This window comes from Pipra filicauda, unplaced genomic scaffold (genome assembly GCF_003945595.2).
Source record: "Pipra filicauda isolate LSUMZ 115617 unplaced genomic scaffold, ASM394559v2 scaffold235_size1210477_pilon, whole genome shotgun sequence".
Classification (NCBI taxonomy): Eukaryota; Metazoa; Chordata; class Aves; order Passeriformes; family Pipridae; genus Pipra; species Pipra filicauda.
The window spans coordinates 829,913-851,364 of NW_024104349.1; the positions used below are offsets into that span (position 1 = coordinate 829,913).

Below are 21,452 nucleotides of genomic sequence, written 5' to 3' on the forward strand. Positions count from 1 at the left end.
AATATCTGCGTCCTGGGAGGCTGGAGGACAGAGGGAATGTCTTTAGGACAGCCTGCCCCTCACTGAAGGAGTTGTTCGGTTCCTGCTGGCACGGGCCAAGCTCATCCCTGTGCAAGGTGCACAGTTGGGGTGACTTCACCTTTGAGATCTCTTGTCACACCTGCTGAGAGGATTTCTTTGTTCAGGTAATTTGAACATGTGGCCAGGAGCCAGGTGTTTCCTCAGTGCAGTGTGATGAGGCATCCAGGATGGCTCAAGAAATGCTTGAGAGGAGCTCAAAACAACACTGCCACCCACCTTCCCCATCCCAGTGTATTTGTGGTTGATTCCTGTGGCTCCAAGGAACAGTAAGAAGGTGACAACAAATTCTGTAGTTTTTTTGACGCCCCCTCTGAGTATAACAAACCACCCATCCCAAAAAACCTGGAGAAACAATCTCCACCTGAGGAGATGGAGCTCATGCCACTTCCTTGCATGATGCCCTCACCTCCAAGTCCCCAAGGATGCTCCCACTCCAGTGGATAACGCTGTGCTTTAATGGTTCAGAGACAATGGACTTGTGTGCAGTACAAGTGCTCTGTGTGTCCTATACATATTTACACACTGGGGGTGGTTAAAGCTCCTGTATTTGAACAGCGCTCACCTTCCAAAAAATGCACCGAGTCTTTCAACAGCAAAAATGTGAACAAAATCCAAGGCCACGAGTAGAGAGAGGTATGTTTTAAGGACTACAGGTCACGTGGAAATAAGAAAACAGCAGTGGTGCAACATGAACTTTATCCTGAATAGAGATAAGTGGTTAAAACACAACTTTTTTGGTACCTCAGGGACAAGAGTGTTTCACAGAGACTTAATTTCCAAACTAAAGCAGGGAAAGAGGAACAAATGTACTAGTGTGTGCCCCTTTGGTCCTCAAAGTCTCCTTCCAGTTGAGCTAAAAAGAGAGTTTTACTCTGAACCTCAGGCAAGAAGGATTTAAGGCTTTTCAGCTGGATATTTGAAACAATAATGAACTGAAAAGTGGCAATTTCAGGAAAACAAATGCCACAGAGTGGGTGTGTTCTACCAATGTGCAGCAGAGCTTGTTTATACTAGCAGACAAAACACTGTTACAGCACCTAATCCTACAGAATCCAGGACAGAGGATGTTACAAAAGATTTTTCCAACCACACAAAAGATTTTCCTTCACGCGACCAGTGAAGGTCACCAAGGTAAAATTACTGTAAATTAAACACATGAGCTTGTTCTTCTTGAAAAAGTTCTTTAGGCCCAACTGACCAGACACGATTTTCATTTTGTTTCCAGCATGGGGTGGGAGCAAGAGAGGGGAATGTCGGTAAGACGGAGTTTTCCAGACCGGGAACCGCCTTTTAGGTTTGTGTACAGGACATGTTGGATCAACACTCAGCCAAGCAGAGCTGTGGGAACCTGTGGGCATCCAACACCCCAGCTGGCATTTGTTTTGCAAGCTTTGCCTCCCGTGCTTGGGGTGAGAAGGGTGGTTTTCATTCGCTCCTCATCTGCTCCCAATTAAGAGTTACAAAACATTGCCCATTAAAGCGGTAACAAAGTTAGAAGTTCAGCCGGGTCCAGCTGACTCTGAAAACTTTTTGTACCCCACACAGAGGTTGCCCCATCCGCAGAGAAAATGAGGTTCAATTCGTTCTGATGGCCCTGGGAATGCTTTTCTCAGCTGCTCTTACGAAATGAGTTGTCATTTCAGGTTCCTCTGCCCTGGAATGACCCGACCTGGCAGCGGACAGGGGAGGTACCGTGTGCTGTGTTCAGGATTTTGTGCTCACCTTTGGTCCCACATTTATGAGAGGTAAATCTTGGAATGCTCGAAATCTTCCCATTCAGATTATCAGACTAAGTTTTAGCTTCTCAGTCTAACCCAATGGAAATCCAAGAAGGAAAGCTCAAGATACAAATATCATTAAAAACCTCTTTGGATACCTTAGCACTTTGCAGAGACTCTGCAGGGAATTTTTTTCCTCCCCTCTGTTGAAGTTTCCTTACAAACAGTAGGAAGCTGAGAGTTCAAGTGGTCAGACATTCTGAGGCACAGAGGAAAAGGTGCATGAACCCCTTTGTACTGAGATAAGACTGTGCCCCAAATAATTCAGAAGTTAATTCCCTGCATGTTAAGAGGACAGAAAAAATGGGGTTTACATTTCTCAAACAACAAAAAAAAATACACAAAAAAGGAAGGTTAATACTATCAGGAATATAAAACACATCAGAGGTAACATCTCAGAGGTATAACAAACATACCCAGGTACTGAAACAGCCACTGCAGGGCTTGCAATAAAACATAGAGATAATTCAGGACAATCCTGATCCTACAAGGATCCACAGCCTTTCAGTTGTTTCCTGTGCTGCTCCACATTTATTCCAATAAACACAACTACTTCATAAATATCCATTTCACCACCAAGCCCCACTTCTCTCCTGACAGTGGGATATTCTGCATTATGGATGGAAATACATTTCCAAACCCCTTTTTGTCGCTTGCAACTCTGTGACATCTCTGGAAATCCAGGAGGAGTACCCTTCATCACTACCTTCTCCATTTGCCACCAGGAGTCTTTCACTGCACAAAGACTATGACAACAATTCACAACGATTTAGTTTAAGAAGTTGGGTGTAGGAACAAGAACAGACAGTGACACGGGACAGAACAATCCAGAGTGCATTCAGAGAGTAACACAGTTTCAGCTCCTGATGAGTGTCAAGAATTCTTCACGGGTCTTTGGATCTTCCCGGAATACCCCCAACATTGTGCTGGTTACTGTTTTACTGTTCATTTTCTGTACCCCACGCATTACCATACACATATGCCTAGGAGAGATGAGAGGGGAGTCAATACGTCAGGAATGCTCATAGGAAAGGAGGGATCCCATGGAGAGAGATGTTTCTTACACGGTCACAGTCAGTCCTGGGGAGGTAACAAAACCCCCATATCCAGAATGGACATCTGTCTGTAGTACCTGAGCTATGGAAAAGAGCCATTCCCAGCCTCTGAGCACTGCCTTCTCTCCTCTGATCCTAGGAAAATCCCACCTTCCCAAGGTACATTCTGATCACAGGGACATGCCTGCTGCTAGTCCCAAACTCTGCTCTGCTTGAGGACGTAGAAGGTGCACTGAGGTAGAGCACAGACCCGGTGCCAGTGGACAGCTCCACACTGCCAGCTGCCACATCCCACTTTAAATGGCTCCCACACACCAGGGCACTTTGCTGAATGGGCCAGGATTATTATTCTTTATTATTATTATTAATAATTATGCTCCCTGTCCCACGACCAAGCGCGGCACAGGGATACCGCGGCCAAAGGGGCAACAGGCACCAGCTCAGCAGCTCACAGGGGGGATCACACACAGCTGGGATCACACATGACTGGAATCCCACACAGCTGGGATCACACACAGCTGGGATCCCACACAGCTGGGATCACACACAGTCCATACACAACCACGGAGCAGCTGGGAGTCACTTACGTGGCTTCCACGACCACCCCGACCCCCGCGGGCTGTAAGGCCTCTGTGATGGCGATTGCAATTTGCTTGGTAAGGCGTTCCTGGACTGGAAAAAGAAAAAAACCAAAACAACAGGGAGCTCAGAATCGTAAAATCCCAGAATAATTTGGGTTGGAAGGGACCTCAAAGTCCGTCTCGTTCCAACCCCCACACCATGGGCAGGGACACCTCCCACCAGACCAGGCTGCTCCAAGCCCTGCCCATCCTGTTTATGTTTTGCATCCTGAAACAGATCTTTTATTTGCTTGTTTATTTGCTTTCCACCTTTGCAGGAATTGCATAACCACGACTTGTCATAACAGCCCTTCCACTTCCTATTATGCACTTAGATTTTCTTGCCTCTCTGTTTTCTTTCAGTTTTTCTCCCCTGTTTGTTCCCAGCTTCACTGCTGCATGATTTATTCCACACACACAATTTGTCTCTTTAAGGAAAGGAAATGAAGATAAAAATGAGCAAGTTAAGAGTCTTTTGTCCTGCAAAACTTTATTTCCTGCAGCTCTAGCACCCTCTATTCACCAGTCTGATGGTCACTAAGTCTTCTTTAGCCAAGAACAGGCCAAATTTAACCTCAGGACAATGGGAGCAGGCTGAGCCCAACCCAAGGCTTCAGACCCTGCAGCTTCCTCCCCTTCCTTGGGGCAGCAAGCAGGAACATGGAAGCTCTTCCTTCCTTGCCTTAGACAAGAATTCTCGAAGGAATCTCTCCAAATCTCAATAGGAGAATTCACCCCCAGCAGCATCCAAGTAGTTTAGTTATTCCTGGCAGCTCTACCTCGTAGCACACTTATCCTTGGAGTCAGTTACTGCCTCCATCCTCTTCCACAGAAGTTACCCTTGCCTGGAGATGCAGGGGCTAAGCATGACGACAGGTGAGAAACATATGTATTGTTCTCCACACAAACTTGCACAGCTACAGTCCACCTACAATTCCCAGTCCCCTGCACTGGCTGGGGGAGGAGTGCCCACAACAAACCCAAAATTTCATGTTTACCTTGTAATCTTCTGCTGTATATTTCCACAATCCTACAGGAGAGAGGAAAAACACAATGTTATAGTTATTCCCACCTGACCACTGATCTTCACAATTAACTTGACACCGTCACTGTGCTGCTCCATGTCCTTCCTGGAAATCCATGCAGTGCCATGCTGCTGCCCAGCCCCAGGCTGGCATTCCTCAAGGACTTCCCTTGGCACATCCCTGTGTTTCGTGACAGGTTCCCCTCCACCTGCAGCCCCAGGGTCTATTTTAGGGGCAAACCTGTCGCTTCTCCTTTGAGCTCCATGTGTTGGCTGATACTTTGGAATTCCTTGTACCACCATCCCCCTGCATCACACAGTTGCAAGGAAATCCATGCCCAAAGATTCCCTTCTCAAACTGAGGTCAGAACACCTCCTTGTGCTTCAATCTAAACCAAATGCTGCTTGAAGGACAATTCAGATATTGGGATTCCCAGGAGGCTGCTGAAATTAGGCAAGAAATGGTTTGGATTCTTGCACTCGACCACAAATATAACTAAGAACAATGAGACAGAATTGGTTTTATTTGAAACAGAGACTCTCCACCCACATTTCACCCCATCCTTCGCATTTCAGTGCTGGGATCACCTCAATGCTCCCCTCCAACACGACTTCAGGTTTGAGCCATTGGTGGGCAATGCAAGGGACACCACCACCACTTCCTGATGCTCCACTAGAATCCACTAGAATTCCCATAACTGCTCTGTAACTCCAGGGGTTGTTCATGCCAACCTCAAATTCTTGATTACACGTGGAGTGGCCACGCAAAGGAGTTGCTATAGCAAGCTTTGATACCCTGTCTGGTCAGAGCAGACACAAACCAGACACTGGCTGCCAGCCCGAGGCACCACTTACAAGAAAAATCTCTGACAATGAGACTCTCCTGCTGTTTTGGAGAGAGAATTAAACGCAGAAACTCCCCTCCAGCAATGAAGTGGTTGTGTTGTAGCAATTCTAAACAAAGCAAGCAATATTTAGATTAAATATATGGATAGGGAGCATGCTGATGGTCAGATATTCTTACACTGGTGTTGCACATAAGAAGTCCTAACAGCATGTTTTCATAAAAACAGGCATTTGCAAGAGCATTTTTCAAGCCTGAGCCTAAAATCCAGAGAAAGATGTTTGTTGACTGAATGCAGGTCATCCACAACTACAGAAACTCACCACATTAGGCTAATCCTATTAGGAAAGATTAGGCCTAGAGTACCAGCAGCCTCACAAATCTTTGCTTGAACACTGGTTGCATTATATAGGGCACAAAAGGGAGGCATGATTTGGCCCACCAACCTCTTCATGGTAAGCTCTAGAAAGTGAGGACTGAGAACAGTTTTGTTACACAAGAAACTAATCTTTTCATTATTGCAGCGTTTGAGAGTTTTGCCCTGCCTTGAAAAAGAGGCTGGATTTAACCTTTCAAGCAGAAATGCAGGTTTGCACGTATCAATGCAGGTTTCTACACTGAGAATAAATAGTAGCAAAATTGCACACTTCCAGCAGCACACTTCCAGCCACTTGAATTACAAAAGAAAATAATCATTGAAAGCTGTTTTGAGCTCCTTTTTTTTTACATCTGCAGTTGAGAGGTAACTAGAGACCAGAGCAAGCACAAATCAACAGATGCACATCTCAAATGGGATCCTGTATCCTGCTTTGGAGCCCTGCAGAAATGAAACCACGTGCTAAAGACAGTCTGTTCAAGGAAGGGTGATTCCTTCAGAAATCCAGCTCAAAAAAAAAACCAAAAACACCCTGCACCACCTGAAGATCCAGCCAACACACAACACCAGCCATGAACTGCCACACAGACTCATCCCCAAGGCTGAGGGGCTACAGAAGGCAAAGTTTTTTGCCCACCAGCTGCAGTGCTGACAGCTCAGAGCCTCAGCCCACAATCCCAGAAGCTCTGTACAGCCACGGAACAAAAAAAAAAAATTATGTGTTGAACAGCCTATTTCAGCCTTTTAATCAAAGCCCAGTCCTGTAAGCACTGCTGAAGACATGAAGATGCCTCCCTGTAATGTGAGGTTCTGTGAGCAAAGCTGTGACCTCCAAGGGCCCTTCCACTCCCAAACCCAACTCACTGCTGTGCAAGCAGAGCACAGAGCAGAGCTGGCTCACTTCAGAGCATGTTACTGTCATATCCTACACATTTCTTACCCGCTAAGGAAACCCAGCAGGCATGCAGATTTACAGGGCTAATTCTCATTAGTGTTACTGGAACTACAGCAGGATTAACAGACCGATCAGGGAAAGCATAAGCAAAAACCTATGTGGCCTTTCTGAACCACAGCCAAATTTTCAGACTTGTTTCTCTGGAGACTCTTCCACTCTGGTTCTCAATAATCTGCTTACTGGAGGGATCCACCATCCTCTTCTCATCAGAACTAGAAAAAGTGTCACTTTATAACAAGATTCAGTGCAACAACTAATCCAAGGGCACTTGCTGAGGGGAAAAAAAAGCTATTTTACATAACAAATGGATTTCTCAAGTGTATCACAGTTGTTTTGTTTCTCAGGTTGAGCCTTATCTATAAAATATACCCCACTGAGCTCAGCAGGTCTCAAGTGAAAGAAAGAAATGCAAAATTTATCTCAAGAGTCAGCTAAGAGATGAAAGCTTTAGATTTGCTTTATATCCATAAAGTGTGTTCATCTACAGTTTGGAACTTCTGGATTTTTGTTCTTATCAGTCAGTATTCACACAAGTAGTAAATAGCTGGAGGTGCCCACTGGTTTTTGTGGCCTGCCTCAGAACATGGCCAAATTCTCTTGTCCTTTGCCTCAGTGCTCCCTGCAGACACCAATGCTTTGTGCTGGCACAGTCACTGGTGTGAATTAACACACAGCTCCAGGACTTATCTGTCCTCTCCATGAAAAACAATGCTGAGGATTGGTCTAAATCCAAATCCAGGACACAGAGTGGGCTGAGCTTTACAGGGAGACCAGATTAGGAAGATTAGCACAGTTAGCACAGCCTGGAATCCTTTTTACAAATTAGCATCACTTTCATTACAGGAACACTTACCTGGCAAGTTTGCTGAGGCCAAGCACTTGTTTGTTAGGGAGATACCCGATGTGTACCTAGACAGAGGAGAACAACCATTAACAGCAGCAAAACCAAACTCCAAATGAGTATGAAACTCGTGCACAGACAATGAGATGTGCATCTGCCCCAGAACTACCCCTGGAACAGTCCAGAAGTCTTGGCATGTGGGAGGCACGTGCCACCAAGCAAGCCTGGAAAACTGTGGAGTTAACAGAGACTAAATGCCTGGTGAGGTCCTGGTGAAGAACAGGTGAGTTTTCCGAGGGGGAGAAAAATCACAGTTCTTCAAGAGTCAAGGCTTATGTTCCAAGTCTCAGGAATGCCGGGGAGTACTGCTACATGTGGGTGCAAAAGGCAGTCTGTTACTCAGCACAGCACTATCCATCCAAAGCAAACATGCTGTTCTTTCAAGACCTAAAATGGATTTTGGGAGAGGAAGGAAGAGGGACTGTGCTTTACTTCCAGTGAGAGTTCTGATGGCAAGATGTATTTTGCCACCAAAATCAGGCTGCACTTATTGATTCGATTTTTCCCTGTTTTAGCAATACCATAGATCACTGATGATTAACTCAACTTCCATCCTGCTCAGATATGGATTGGTTGGACATTCCTACTGCAACACGTAGTTGCACTAAATTGGAATAAGTTTAGTAGAAAAGTGCTCAGATATGAGGCAGGGGGGGAAAACATTAAGCTCCTTGTTTTAAGAGAGGCACACAGGTTACAGCACTCCAGTGGGTGTACAGTTGGATTATAAACCAGCATTTGTGCCACTGTACCAGAGACTTGAAAAATCAGCCAAGATACAGCAGGGGAGTGTCAGTGAGGGATTCTGTCTTAGCACTGTGCCTGGAGGCCCCACCTCAGAACCCTGTACCTGTACCACAGTGCACCTTATTACCTGGCTAACTTGCTCATTCCTATCACTTCTGTTGGGTAAATCAACCCACTGACACCTGAAAAGACATGAAACATTTCAGACAAAGCCAGAGACATGACTTAGAAATAAGCGCTGAATCCTGTTCCCCTTTTTCTTTTTCTTTTTTTTGCAAATTTCTTAATTTCCTTTAAGACAGAACTGCAAACACAAGACTGCTGGTCAGCGTTTGCAGCCTCTTTGATGTACCCAACAGGGGAATGGTTGGTCAGAGAATATTTAGAGGCATTGCCAAGTCATTTAGCAGGACCCATTCGGTGTTTGTAAAGAGATTTCTCCAAACCACACAGGCTAAACAGCTGGTTGTAAAAACAATGCACACATTGCCACGGGAGTAACAGAGAATATACACAGTAGGTGTAACCAAGAATAACAGGCACAATAGAAGGCTTGCACAGAAAAAGAAGTTACCCTGTTTTCCAGTATAAAATACTAACAGTGGCAAAAGAAAGCAGATTAAACTGAGTTGACTCAACTAAAATGGCTGGTTTCTGTTCAGGTGTTCTATTTTTGGGAGACAGTTTGCTTGGAACTTATGAATTTTACAGACAGCACAAGCACTTGCTGCTCTTGGGCCTGTGAGTACTCTATGGCAACAGATGGATCAGACTGAGCTCCATCCTTCCATGCTGGTAAGGGAGTGAGAGGCTCAGATGTGCAGCAGGGACTACCCTCCCAGAACTCTTCATCACATTTACAGAGGTTAACTGGAGACCCTTTATTTTCTTTTTCCAGTTGCCAGTACCACAGTTCCAACACCCTCTGGAACTCCAGCCCCTTTCACGGGAGTCCCAAATTAAGCAGCCCCCTGCCAGTCACTTTTGGCCACCCTCTGCCCGCCTCGGCTCATGTAATTAAGACAGGGCTGCTAATGAGTTTGTTCCACTCACAGAGGGTTTCAGAGATGAATGTGCACTGGATAGCTCTGAGCCAGGAGCTAAATCCGTGACAGAGCCAGTGTGCAGGGTGAGCTGGTTTAATATCAAGATGTCTGCCCTCAAGGCTTGCTGCTGCTTCATGGAGAAGAGCTTTGATATGAAATGTCAGAAACCATTAGATTACTTACAGTAGGAAAGGTTGAGAGTTCCATTTCAGGAGCTTAAATTCAAATAAAACTCACATTAAGGAGGCCTTCCTTATTTGTATTCTGAAGATTAACTTCTAGAACCATAGCCTTAAGCAGTAAAGATTTACGGCCTTAAAAGCTCTGTAGTTACAGCTACCAAGTCTTTCACATGTACTTTAAGTCTTTTGTTGTGCATTCCCACATCTGTTTGGTGAGGAGGAGTTACCTTTCCAACAAATGGAACGAGGTGATGCTCACACAATGAGAACATGTCTATGTCCTTCACAATGACCATCTCATCGTGGTCTTCGTCAAAGATGGCGTCATTCAGAACATCTGAAACCATTAAAAAAAAAAAAATAAGTGTACAAGCACAGTAGTCTCCTGAGAAAGCTTGTAGCAAGGGGGAGCTCTCTCAGGGCTACAGATTTTAAGGTTCAGATATGGGAGGCAAATAAGGAGTAAGGTCACAAGTATGCTTTGGTTTGCACGGGATCACACACATCAGACTCCCTGCACGCTGCACCAGAAGTCAGCCTGCAGTGTTTTATTTAAATAATAGCTTGAGCTCAGGTTAAAACAAGTCTAGTCTTTGCAGAATTACTGACAACTTAGGAACAACTAAGACTAGAGCTGATGAAGCCAGTGCTGAGGATGAGAAGTGCTGAGGATGAGAGCACACCTCAGTGGGGTTGCAGTTGTGCGCCCGCCAGCAAAGCTGAGCTTGAGGTGGGAGAAAAGCTAAGCCACCACAGTGGTTTCTTCAAACACTTCAACACCAGCACCACTGTTTTCAAGGAGGCTTTGCATGCAAATAAAATATTCTTATTTCATCCTGAAGCACACCAGGCAGCAGCTGTTTAGGCACACACAGGTCAGACACAGATCTGGGGAGACATGTGCTGTCCTGAGCAGGAACAGGCAGGCATATGCACAGTCCAGCCTAATTCTGCACCTCAGAGTTAACAGAAGACTGAGGTGGAGAAACCCAAAAGGATAGGAGGAAGAAGGGACAGCTCAGCAAGAAAAGGAAACATGCAGTGTGACAATTTGCTAGTCTCGGAACAATTTGCTAGTCTCAGCGGAACAGATCGTCAGTTGATTTTCTATGTTTAGCAGTCCCCTGACAAGTCCCCAACCAACCCTGACACAGGTTACAGCACATCACCATAGTCTCCACAAAGACTGCAGGTACCTGGATCGTGCTCAGAGAGGTTAAAAGCAGAATGGTCTCAAGTTAAGAGACCAAATCTCTTGAAGCACAAGAGAGAAAAGCTGTATATGAGAGAGAGTGGAGGGAGAAAATTGCAAGAAGAAAATTAGCTGTACAGATGGGTTGATAAGGTCAAAGGACTCTGCAAACCAGTCAGCTTGAAGTCACACTGACTCCTTGGAGTTACTTCCAGGAAGCCATGGCCAGAAGGGGAACCAGGGCACTCAGGGACTGCCCTACATCGTGTGCAGTGGAGCTTAACACCTGCAGCGGCGATTACACAAATCTAATAGTTGTGTCTGCTCTACTTGCCTTGATGCCTCCCCCTGACACGCACGTACACCTCATGGCCACCATCTGCTGTCGATAAGGCATCACCATCACGGAGCATTTTAATTTCCTGCCTCGCTATCGGCACCACACAGGTAACCCTGGAAACTGCGCGCAGGACGCGCCGCCTGCGACGCGCGTTCTTTCCTGGGAAGGGCTGGCAACCTGCAAGGCGGCGAGGCTGAACCCCAGAAGGCTTTGGATCCGGTCAGGGAGCAGGGGTAGGGGGCATGAAAGAGGTCAAGGAGCAACTCTGTAAAGGTACATGGTTTTGGTCTTCAAATTTCAGGGTCTAGTTTACAGCAAACACCACCGGAGAGGATTTTGGTTACATGGGGAGCAGTTGTGTATGAATTCAGACAGGAGTAGTGAGAATACAAAACAGAGCAGGCTCAGAGGAGAGGGGAGACAGAGCAGCATCTGGGTTCTTAGCTCCCTCCTGCAGCACTCTGCAGATGTGCCATTTCTACAGCAGAAAGGCAAACAGTGGTTTCACAAAACCTGCTACTACGCCCAGCGTTATTAAAATAAAATGCAAACAGATCCATGAAGCATCTCCAGAGTGAGTGCTGCTGTTATTAGACCACCAGCTCGGCTCACAGCAGCCTGGCCAGGAGCATATCAGAGCCTGATGTCAGATATGGATTTACGTCAGCGCGCTCGCAAAGCAGATTGTTCAGAACAGCCAGAAATGGCCAAATTCTCATTAAGAGTCGTGTGACACAGCACAAGGCCCAAGCTGCAACAGAAGGTACTTCAGCCGTGAAGTCTCATGTATATGCATATACACGTTTATCAATGTATAAAATATGTATTAACAGATCCTTACAAACTTTCCCTCAAGAGCTCAACTCTACTCCTGGAATGCTGCAGAGTTGTGTGGAATCATGGAGACAGCTCTTAGCCCTGCTTTACAGCTCAGCCAAAGGGAAGTTTAAGTGACCTGAGAAGTACCACGCAGGCAACTTGGGGAAAAAAATGCATCCTTCTAACAGCTAAAACAATCAAGCAGGAACACAAAGGCCACCCACCCTTCTTGCACATCCCCTCTTAAACCATAGCCCAGAGTCAGAGCAGTGAGGGCAGTGCCCCCTCACAGCCAAGGGAGTTTCAGAGGTGTCTAAGAAAACATCAAGAACGTAACCATGGAGTTGTGAGATGTTTCATGCTCCTTGTTTATAGTGCTCTTACCATTTTTGCACCTCAGATTTATTTAATACTAGCAGCGAGTTGCAGCCAGGTCACAGATGGTCCCTGCTCAGCTGCACAACCTGTAGCAAGGTGTGCTGATTTTGTCAGCACCAGTTACTCCTGGTTACACCAGGGCCCAAGAAGGAAGAACACAGCTCAGTGTTAGCCACTCCAATAACCCCTCCACAGCTGCCAGGTGATCAAGGAGACAAAGGTAAAATAGAATGTGAGACTGAAGGCCACCACCTGAGTAAAGGGCCACGGTGCCAAGAGAGCCCCAGTCACCCCATCCTGCTCCAGTCCCTCCTGCTCAAACTTCACAGGTCCCTTCTGAAAATAAGCACAGCTTGAAGCCTGCCTATCCCTACCCCTCTCCCTTTGGAATCCAAGCCCTGTGTTGACAAAAGAAGAGTTAACACAGCATCTTGTCACAGTTGTTTCTACCTGTGTCCCACTGCAGCAGTTGTTTGCAGTCATTACACAGGAGAGACTTCTTTGGCAGAGACTCAAACACCTTGTGCAGGGAGACAATACCACTTCAGGTAACTTTTCCTGACTTTTATTATTCTTTTTTAAGTCATTCTTTTTGCAACAGCATCAAACAGGCCCCCGACAAGCTCAGCCTTTATGCTGCAGCTGAAAGGGCAGAAGGGGAAACAGCCTCAGATTAACCAAGCCAGAAGCAAAGCTGGTGACAAATTCATGCCCCTTTTCCCGTTCTTTCATTCCACCCTGCTTCACCAGCTTGATTTCAAGTTTTGCACAGCCAGGATGCTCCCTAGATTATTCCAGCTGATTTTTCCTTCACCTCAAAGTTCATTTCCTGGTATAGAAACTTCAGTGGGCTCTTAACACTGAACAATCACCTTGTGCTGCAAGTTAACTCCTGAAACAGAGCAGAATTAACTTTTTGCCCTTTATCTTCACAGAAAGAGTTGATAAAAGGAAAAATCAGAATTGGATGAAGGCAGAATGAGAAAGACCTTTCAGGATTTTGCGTCAGAGCTGAGCAAAGATACCTGTTGCTATAGAAACTATTTGCATGGCTTTAATGTGACACAGGAAAGCAAAAGCACCTCTGGCAACCAAAGAAGCCAGAGCCCACCCAGAATACAGCTCAGGAGGTGAAGGGCATGAAGGATGGTAGCATTGCAGCAGCTTCACAGCACTTCAGATCTACCCTTGTTACTATGCCTGGGAGTCAGAAGAGTGAAGTGCTGTAGGCTGCTCTCACTAGGAGTTAAAGTACTTCCCCGTGGTGCTAAGTTGCCTCACTGCTCCACTTTAGAGAGGAGTCAAACTGTGGATAGTTCAGTGCCAACAGGATGAAGGCAGGCTCAGAAATTCCCTGACATTGTTCTTTGAGCTCATCCATCCTGGCTGAGAAATAAGGCACAAGGTTCTCCTGACACCCAATGCCCAGGTCCAGGCTGTCTTCACTGCCCTCTGCTCTCCATGGTCACCCTCAAGGAGTTCCTCTGAAAACAGACGTAATCATCAGCAGGAGACTCGGGATAACAGCTGAATGTGTGGCAGGGAAGCCAACAGGCTACAGGGTCAGGATTAAATCTGGAAGGAAATTACCGTAAAAACCTTTCAGCTGCTGCTGGGTAAGCAGTAAGATGTAGAGTCAAAACTAATTATCTGTTATTTATTCATGTGATGACACTACAGGTAACTGCAGTTAGGGAAAATATTCCAGAGAAGAAACCAGAAAATTATTGCAGCCTGTGAATATAAAAAGGGTACCAGGAATTTATTATGCATAGAGAGAAAAGGATCAGGCTACAAAAACATTAATATAAAGAGTTTGTACTGCTGCAGAAAGTTAATGATTTCAGGTTGCTGAGAAAAGGAGTGATCTGGGTATGTCATTTGCTTCAAGAAGTCTTGAAGAGCTCTAGAAAGAGGCACAGCTTAAAATGCCACATGACTATGCAAATAGGCAATAGAGTTCAAAATCTGCAGAGAAAATTAAATGAGCGGTGTGTGGCTTCCTTGCCATGACACACCTGCCTAACAGGAACCAACAGAAACCTCAGAGACAAAAGAATTTACAAGTTTATGCCTACTATTTCAGATTTCATCACCAAGGGACTACAAACAGACACTGAACTCCAGACAGGAACATCTGTTCCAGAAGCAAAGCTTAGTCCCTCAGTTAGCAGAAGGGAGGTGAAGCAGGTGTGTGATTTAAGGGACATTTCATAGAAGCAAAGACAAGAGGAAAAGCATTATTGATATTCAGCTAATTCTGGCCATGACTTATGCAGATTTATTTATTTTCTGTAAGACACTTTCCACGTGGCAGGAAGAGACTCGAGTCTATTCGTAAGGCATCAGCCATTGCAGACAGATGAAGCTAAGATTAGGTTCCAGAAATTGTCCTCTGACAGGGGGTTTGAAAGCAGCATTCTGGGGATGCTCATTAAAATGTATCAGGATTCCAATAGCCACTTCCATGTCTCATAGAAGGGGCTCATCCACACTTCCTTCTGAAACCGAAAGGAAAAATCTGAGAAGGTGAAGCAACACTTTGGAAGAGCAACATGAAATCTCCGAAGGCTGTAACAGTTCAGACCCAAGAGGTTACAACATTCAATAAATTCCCAACAAAACCCCGAACAAGCTTTAGTGTTACTTTAGCATTAACAGGCAGGAGAGATGATCCTGGAAAGTCCCAGTTCCCAGCAGAAGTTTTGCTGCATTTACTACAGTGTTTCAGCTTCACTTATGTGGGGGCAGAGGAGGAAAGAAACCCCTAAAAACCTTACTCTGAACAACCCTTTATCTCCCACACCCTGGTTTACAAGAATCAAGCCAGGGCTGCAACCGCAATAATGCTGATGCTCCAGCTATTAATGGGTTGCTAATAGGTTGCATTCATCCAGCTCAGCATAGTCTGTGATTCTGTGAACCTGCAGTACCTCGATTCCAGGAAAGGATGCACCTCACCAGCCCTCGGCAAAGGGCAGCGCTGCTGATCAAACAGCCTTGTTTGCTTAAGGCACTGCCTGTGTGTTCTGACACAGCGATGCTTAGCACCTCTCACCGAGGCAAAATGAGCAGGCCTGGAAAAATTCATCAGCTCACACCGCTGCTGTCTGTAAAAAACACCAAATCCACACTGACGAGATGGAGAAAGGAATATTAAGGCCGAAATATTTCGACGTAGGAAAAGCACGTAAACTGATGAGGAAACGAGTTAAGTAGTTGTTATTTGCTGTAAAATAAAAGCTGCACAGCAGAGTCACTTGGCTTCCAGGCAAATAACGGGCAGCCTTTCAAGCCCACAGAGGTTCAGAAAGCAAAGTTGTCCCCTCCCAGTATTTCTGATATTCATTTCCCTGTTAAACACACTGAAAGGGCAGCTGAACCTGCCAACGTGCTTGAGAGCTGACATGCTCACAGGAGTAAGGGCTGGGAGACTTCTCTGACATCAGCTCCCTCTGCCACCAGCAATACACCGTTTAGTGAACATGCTGTTTTGCTTGGAGTGTTTATGGAGGATGAAAATAAGTTAACTTCCTCCTGCAGACACAGGCAGCTTGTTCAACCCTGTGCCTTGTGTTTCCTACAGGATTACACAATCCAAACCAACTCCTTTGTGATTTACCTTTCAGAGCATCGTTGACACTGTAACAGACACAGTTTCTGTAATTTACCATTTAGCTCTGCTTAGCAAGACTGGTTCTGAAGCCTTCAGCTTCAGTTCCAAGCTAGTGCTGTCTGCAATCTTGTATTCCCATTTATTCACTCATTTGCACACATTTGTGCTGTGTAGTATTTATACACAAACAGCCCCTCTGAGCATGACATTAAGCCTTTAGTAAAAGAAGGGACAGATTTCTCAAGGTTTAGTCTTTGTGTGGCAGGTAATGGCCCGAACCAGCAGTAAGAAAGCTAAAGGCACCCGATTGTCACAGTGCTGCTCTTAACCTTCATTAACCAAGAGGACAGGGTTTTGAAATTATTATTTTGAAATATCACTTACTCACAGAAGTAAGAAGCTGATAGATCTGACTCTGGAAAAGAAAACGCGTTCCTGGGTGCTGATGCAGGAGCATTGCATGAGATTGAAAAGGTTTTTTGGGTAACTTTTCTGCTCTGCCACCTTTACCAACACACTAAGAGGTTTCTGTTGCAACCACTGTTAGTCTGCATCGATGCCCGAGTGTCTGCAGTGAACTGTCAGTATTTTTAATCTGGTCCCAAGATGGATTTTATTTGAAATCACCAGAGGCATCCCTGCTACTCCAGTCAAAGTCTGATGACTAGGACGACACAAGTGAGAACAACACTCTTGAATATGTTCTGTCAAAGAAAGAGGATGAGGCCTTTAGTAAAGCCAGGATTAATAAGCGACAATCTAGAATGAATAGAAAGAGCCAGATTTAGATATTTAACAAGTAAACTCCACTAGTGGCTCCGACATACAATACTGAGCAGCTGCAGAACACAGATAGCAAAGATGAATAAGGAATAAAGCAGGAACACTGTTACTCTGCGCTGTCAAAACCAAGCAAGAAAACACACACACAGTGGAAACTGGAAAGCAGAATCAGCTTCTCTGCTGCTCACATAAATCTGAAAGGAGAGAAGGGACGGAATTTAGATGTAGTCTTCCCTGCAATACTACAAAGTTAAGCTATGGCAAGTAGAAAAATACAATCGGGGGCCATGGGAGCAAAGTGACAACACCCAGGAAAGGAGATCAAATGACCAGCACGTTTAACCGTGCCCCAAATGTATTATGTTCCCAGACACACAGTAAATAAAAGAGATCACGAAATGTTTGGGGCAGGAAGGGGCCCTTAAAGGCCATCTAGTCCAAGTCCCCACAATAATACAGCAAGTGAGGCTTAAGTCAAGCCCTGCAAGACCTCACTTGCAACTTGGCACTTCCCAGAAGGGCAGTGGAGCTGGGGAAGGGTCTGGAGCACAGCTCTGAAGAGGAGCAGCTGAGGGAGCTGGGGGGGCTCAGCCTGGAGAAAAGGAGGCTCAGGGGGGACCTTCTGGCTCTGCAACTCCCTGACAGGAGGGGGGACCCGGGTGGGGGTCGGGCTCTGTTCCCAGGCACAAGGGACAGGACACGAGGAAACTGCCTCAGGTCGCACCACCTGAGGTTTACACTGGATACTGGGAAAAATTTCTTCATGGAAAGGGTGGTCAGGCTGCCCAGGGCAATGGTGGAGTCATCATCCCTGGAGGGATTTAAAAGCTGTGTGGATGTGGCACTTGGGGACATGGTTAGTGCTGGGAGAACATTTGGACTCAGAGGTCTTTTCCTACCTTAATGATTCTGTAATCTGGATGTGTACCTATTACATCTTTCTTTGTGTTCCTTTACGGGAAATGAAAACACCATCTCCTGCCTCCCTAAGGCAGACACTCAAGCAGACGAGGTCAGAAGGCTGATTTTAAAGCCTGTAGCTGTACTAACATTCACTGCCCTTGTTCATTTGTGTCACTCTTTCCTGGCAGCACAGTCTGGCAGCACCTCCACACCCTGGCAAGGTTTGGGAGCTGGGTGCCTGTTGCAACACACTTTGCCTCTGGCCACGTGTTTGTACAGCCACCACCAGGAGCTTTTACCTGAGAAACCTTTCATGGAAAGATGGAACTGGCAGCTGTTGTAACTGTCCCTTATCTTCTGCCTGTTGCAGGGATAAACTTGAAACGCTGCTCAACACACATCCTGCAAGTCACTGCTTTAACCTCTGCCTATCCAGACATGAGGAGCTGAAAAAGCTGCAAAATAAACCTGAGAAAACAAGAGGTCAGGGCTGCTTTCTGGTTTTTTGGGGGGTGAGGTTTGGGTTATTTTAGGTTGGTTCTTCTTTTACAATCCAGTTCCTGGTCCAGTTTACAGCCTGGCCAGGCAGACAGCTGGATTAGCATAACCAAGGGAACAGCACACCAGGATGCTGCAGCAAAGACAGCAGCAGTCCCACACCTAGTCTTGTGCCCAAAATACTTTGTACTTGTTGGCTCTAAGTTTCATGAGGTATTTAAAACTCTCCCAAGCACTATTTACTTCCCTTTTGACTCTCCCAACCAACTCCTCATCCACCAGTTGCTTTGTTAGCTGCTCTGGTCTTGTCCTTTATCTACAGCTCTTCTTTCTTTTTAGCTAGGAAAAGTGGGGCAACTGGAAGCTGAGCATCCTGCAAGAATAGGTGAGCATCTGGAAAGTAAAAGGATTCCCCACCTGACAAAGGAAGGCATGTTAAGATCACAGTTTCACATTATTTCCTAAAAAGAAAAGAAAAAAGCAGTCCAAGAGTAGAGCACCCAGCAGTGATGTTTTTTCCTACTCTTGGACATAACACAGCTCTCTACTAGGTATGGATATTCAGAGGAGGAGAGTATCCAGAACCACTCTGCTTAATGAAGTGTATGTGAGAGATTAGGAGACACCATTGAAATCCCAGAGAATCCACACTGGAGCAGAAAAAAGTTTTTTAAATAACTAAAGGTAATGTGTGATCACAGAACTGGCAGCAAGATAAGAGAGGACTTCAGAAGGGCAGCAACCTCATCCAGGTTCAGCACAGAAATTCTTGCTTAAACTATCACTAGGAAATTCCTTCTGCTGGAGCCTGACAGGATGGCTGAGAGACCTCCTGTGTTTTGCAGCAGTAAAATGAGGAAAGCTACTCTCACTAGACAAAGGATCGTTCCATGAAACCCTGATGAAACCTCATCTCAAACACACTGTGCAGCAGGACTAAAGGAAGAGAGGAACAAGGGTGGCCACTGCAGCCCAGAGCCTATTTCCAGATGTGACCCCAAAATCCTGGTTTGATCTGAAAGGCAAAACAGCTTCCAAGGCAGAAATGCTGTTCCTGGGGGAAGCCAGGACACAAGACTGGCACGAGGGTACCAGCTGGCCATGAGTAAGTTAATGCTGGAAGTTATATGTAATCTGATTTCACAAGAGCCAACAGCAGAGAAGTGAAAAAGAAACCAAACACAAAAGCCTTCAACTGGAAGCACAGTGCACTTGGAAAAGGACTCAGGCGTCAGCAGAAGCTCCCTGATGCCATCCATCAGCACAGCTCAGCCTTTGCATTCAGCCCCAACACCCTGATGCAGCTCTGGGGCAGGCTCAGCACCCCAGTGCTGTGCTCTGAGAGCAGAACATGACCAGCTCCTTCCTCCTTCACACTCACAGATCCCTGCTGACAGTGTTTGCATCCCTTACTGACAGGAACCTGCCTTTTACTGTAATAAGGGGAAGGGGGAACTCCCAAGCTTCCCAAGCCCTTTTTATTGTTTGTACTGGGTACAGTCCACAGCCAAGAGGCTGAGAAGAGGAAAAGTGATGTAAAAACTACATTTCCAAGCAGTATTCACCCTGCTTTGGAACCAAGAGACAACTGTGGAGTTTTTGGTGATGGGGACAACACCTCCCACCTAATTCCTCTCCTCATGCCCTCAGCCAGCAAGCAGAGACACTCAGTTGGGGCAGGAGGGTGAACCTGGGGTACCTCTCCACATCTGCGTGTGCTGCTGGGACCCTGGGTCAGGAATCTCCCTGAGCTCCTCCTTTCTCCCGACCTCGCTTCCTTAAGTTTCACTGCCCCTTTCGAAAAACCTCACCTGACTAAAAGCATCAGCAAAACGGGACCTTTTGTGAGACAATTCACACCACTTACGTCTGCTAATGGAAACATATTCCTACCCTATCCTGAACACAGCCTCGCTCGGCCGGGGACGGAGGAAAGCACCATCCGCAAGTTTCCATGGCACAGCTCGAAAAGTTCACCGAAGAGGAGGGAAAGCAAAAGCAAAAGCACTTGCACTGCTCGCCCAAAACAAAAGCATGGAAGTTTACGGCAGAACGGGAACTTTACCAGTACATAGTTTAATAGGAAAGAGAAAACACAGTAACGAGAAATTTGGGGAGGGAGGGAACAGCGAGACCGCAGGGCACAGGCTCTTTCTAACACACATTGCTGACTTAGCGACAAGGGGCACCGGACGGGCGGTGCAGCGACAGGGCAGCGATGGAGCCCGTTTCAAGCAATAAAGCAGGAGAGGCAGCGCCTCGGCTGGTATCACGCAAGCAGTTCCATCCCCATCCCGCCCCGGGAGCGCTCCCTACCCGCGATGGTCTCCTGGTATCCCTTGGTGAAGAACTGCATGGCCGTGGCCGCCCTCCAGGGCGTCTTGAGCAGCCCCTGCCGCTGCGGGTCCTCTCCCAGCGCCCGCAGGATGGAGGTGTAGGCGGCCGCCAGCCCGGGCAGGCTCAGCTCGTTGTCCTCCTCGCTGCGGGGCCGCTCCCCCCGCCACCCATCGCCGCCGCCCGGGGGGACCCGCGGCTTCTCGGCCGGGGCGGGGGGCGGCGGCCGCTCCTGCCGCGCGTACCCGTTACAGCCCCGCGCCCCCTCCATGGGCCGGGCACCGGCACCGGCACCGACGGGCGCTGTGCGGGCTGTGCCGACCCCGCAGCCCCCGGCTCGGCCCCCGGTGCGGGCGGTCCCGGCGCCGCCGCCCGCTTTTATAGCGCCCGCGCCGCGGCCATTGGCGGCCCCGGAGCCGCGTCACCGGCAGGGTCGGGAGCCGGGTGGAAAAGGGGTACGGGGGGTAACGGGGGGATCCCCCGGGATGGGAGTGGGGGGGGGAGTACAGAGAGGTCCCCCCGCGGTGGGGGTACGGGGGCATCTGAGGGGATGGCCTGGGATGGGGTTCCCCGGGGATGAGATACGGGCTAGAGATCCCGGGAGATCCCCTGGGCTGGGGGTACGGGGCGGATTCGGGGGAATCCTCCGGGATAGGGGTACGGGGGAATTCGGGGGGATCCCCTGGGATGGGGGTCCCGGAGATGAGACACGGGCTAGGGATCCCAGGGGATCCCCTGGGCTGGGGGTAAGGGTGGATTCAAGGAGATCCCCTGTGCTGGTGGTAAGGGGGGATTCGGGGGGATTCCCTGTAATGGGGGTACGGGGGGATCCTGGGGCTGAGACAAGAGATCCTCGGAGATCCTCGGGGGAGATCCGAGGGGATCCTCAGGGCTGACACCCGGGCTTGGGGTATGGGGGGATCCGGAGGGATCCCCTGGGCTGGGGGAATCCTGGAGCTGAGGCAAGGACTGGACATCCA

The 21,452-nt window shown here is 47.3% G+C and overlaps 1 protein-coding gene across 1 annotated transcript; it reads right to left on the reverse strand.

The window, feature by feature from the left end:
* Window positions 1–705: 705 nt before the first annotated feature.
* Window positions 706–20,786, reverse strand: GCH1 (GTP cyclohydrolase 1). The gene is made up of 6 exons (XM_027724424.2): window positions 20,455–20,786; window positions 9,837–9,946; window positions 7,587–7,642; window positions 4,533–4,564; window positions 3,502–3,586; window positions 706–2,842 (listed from the first exon to the last, which is right to left on the reverse strand). The coding sequence occupies exons 1-6, from the start codon at window positions 20,741–20,743 to the stop codon at window positions 2,716–2,718; spliced, it is 699 nt and encodes a 232-aa protein (XP_027580225.1). The 5' UTR covers window positions 20,744–20,786; the 3' UTR covers window positions 706–2,715.
* Window positions 20,787–21,452: the final 666 nt, after the last annotated feature.

What these genes read in the sequence shown, in the direction of transcription:
- GCH1 (XM_027724424.2), bottom strand. Translation starts at nt 20,743, where the DNA reads ATGGAGGGGGCGCGGGGCTGTAACGGGTACGCGCGGCAGGAGCGGCCG. An exon ending in ATACCAGGAGACCATCGCGG is followed by an intron (nt 9,947 to 20,454) that starts GTAGGGAGCGCT and finishes TAATGGTTTCAG; the next exon opens with ATGTTCTGAATGACGCCATC. An exon ending in TCGTTCCATTTGTTGGAAAG is followed by an intron (nt 7,643 to 9,836) that starts GTAACTCCTCCT and finishes TCCTCTGTCTAG; the next exon opens with GTACACATCGGGTATCTCCC.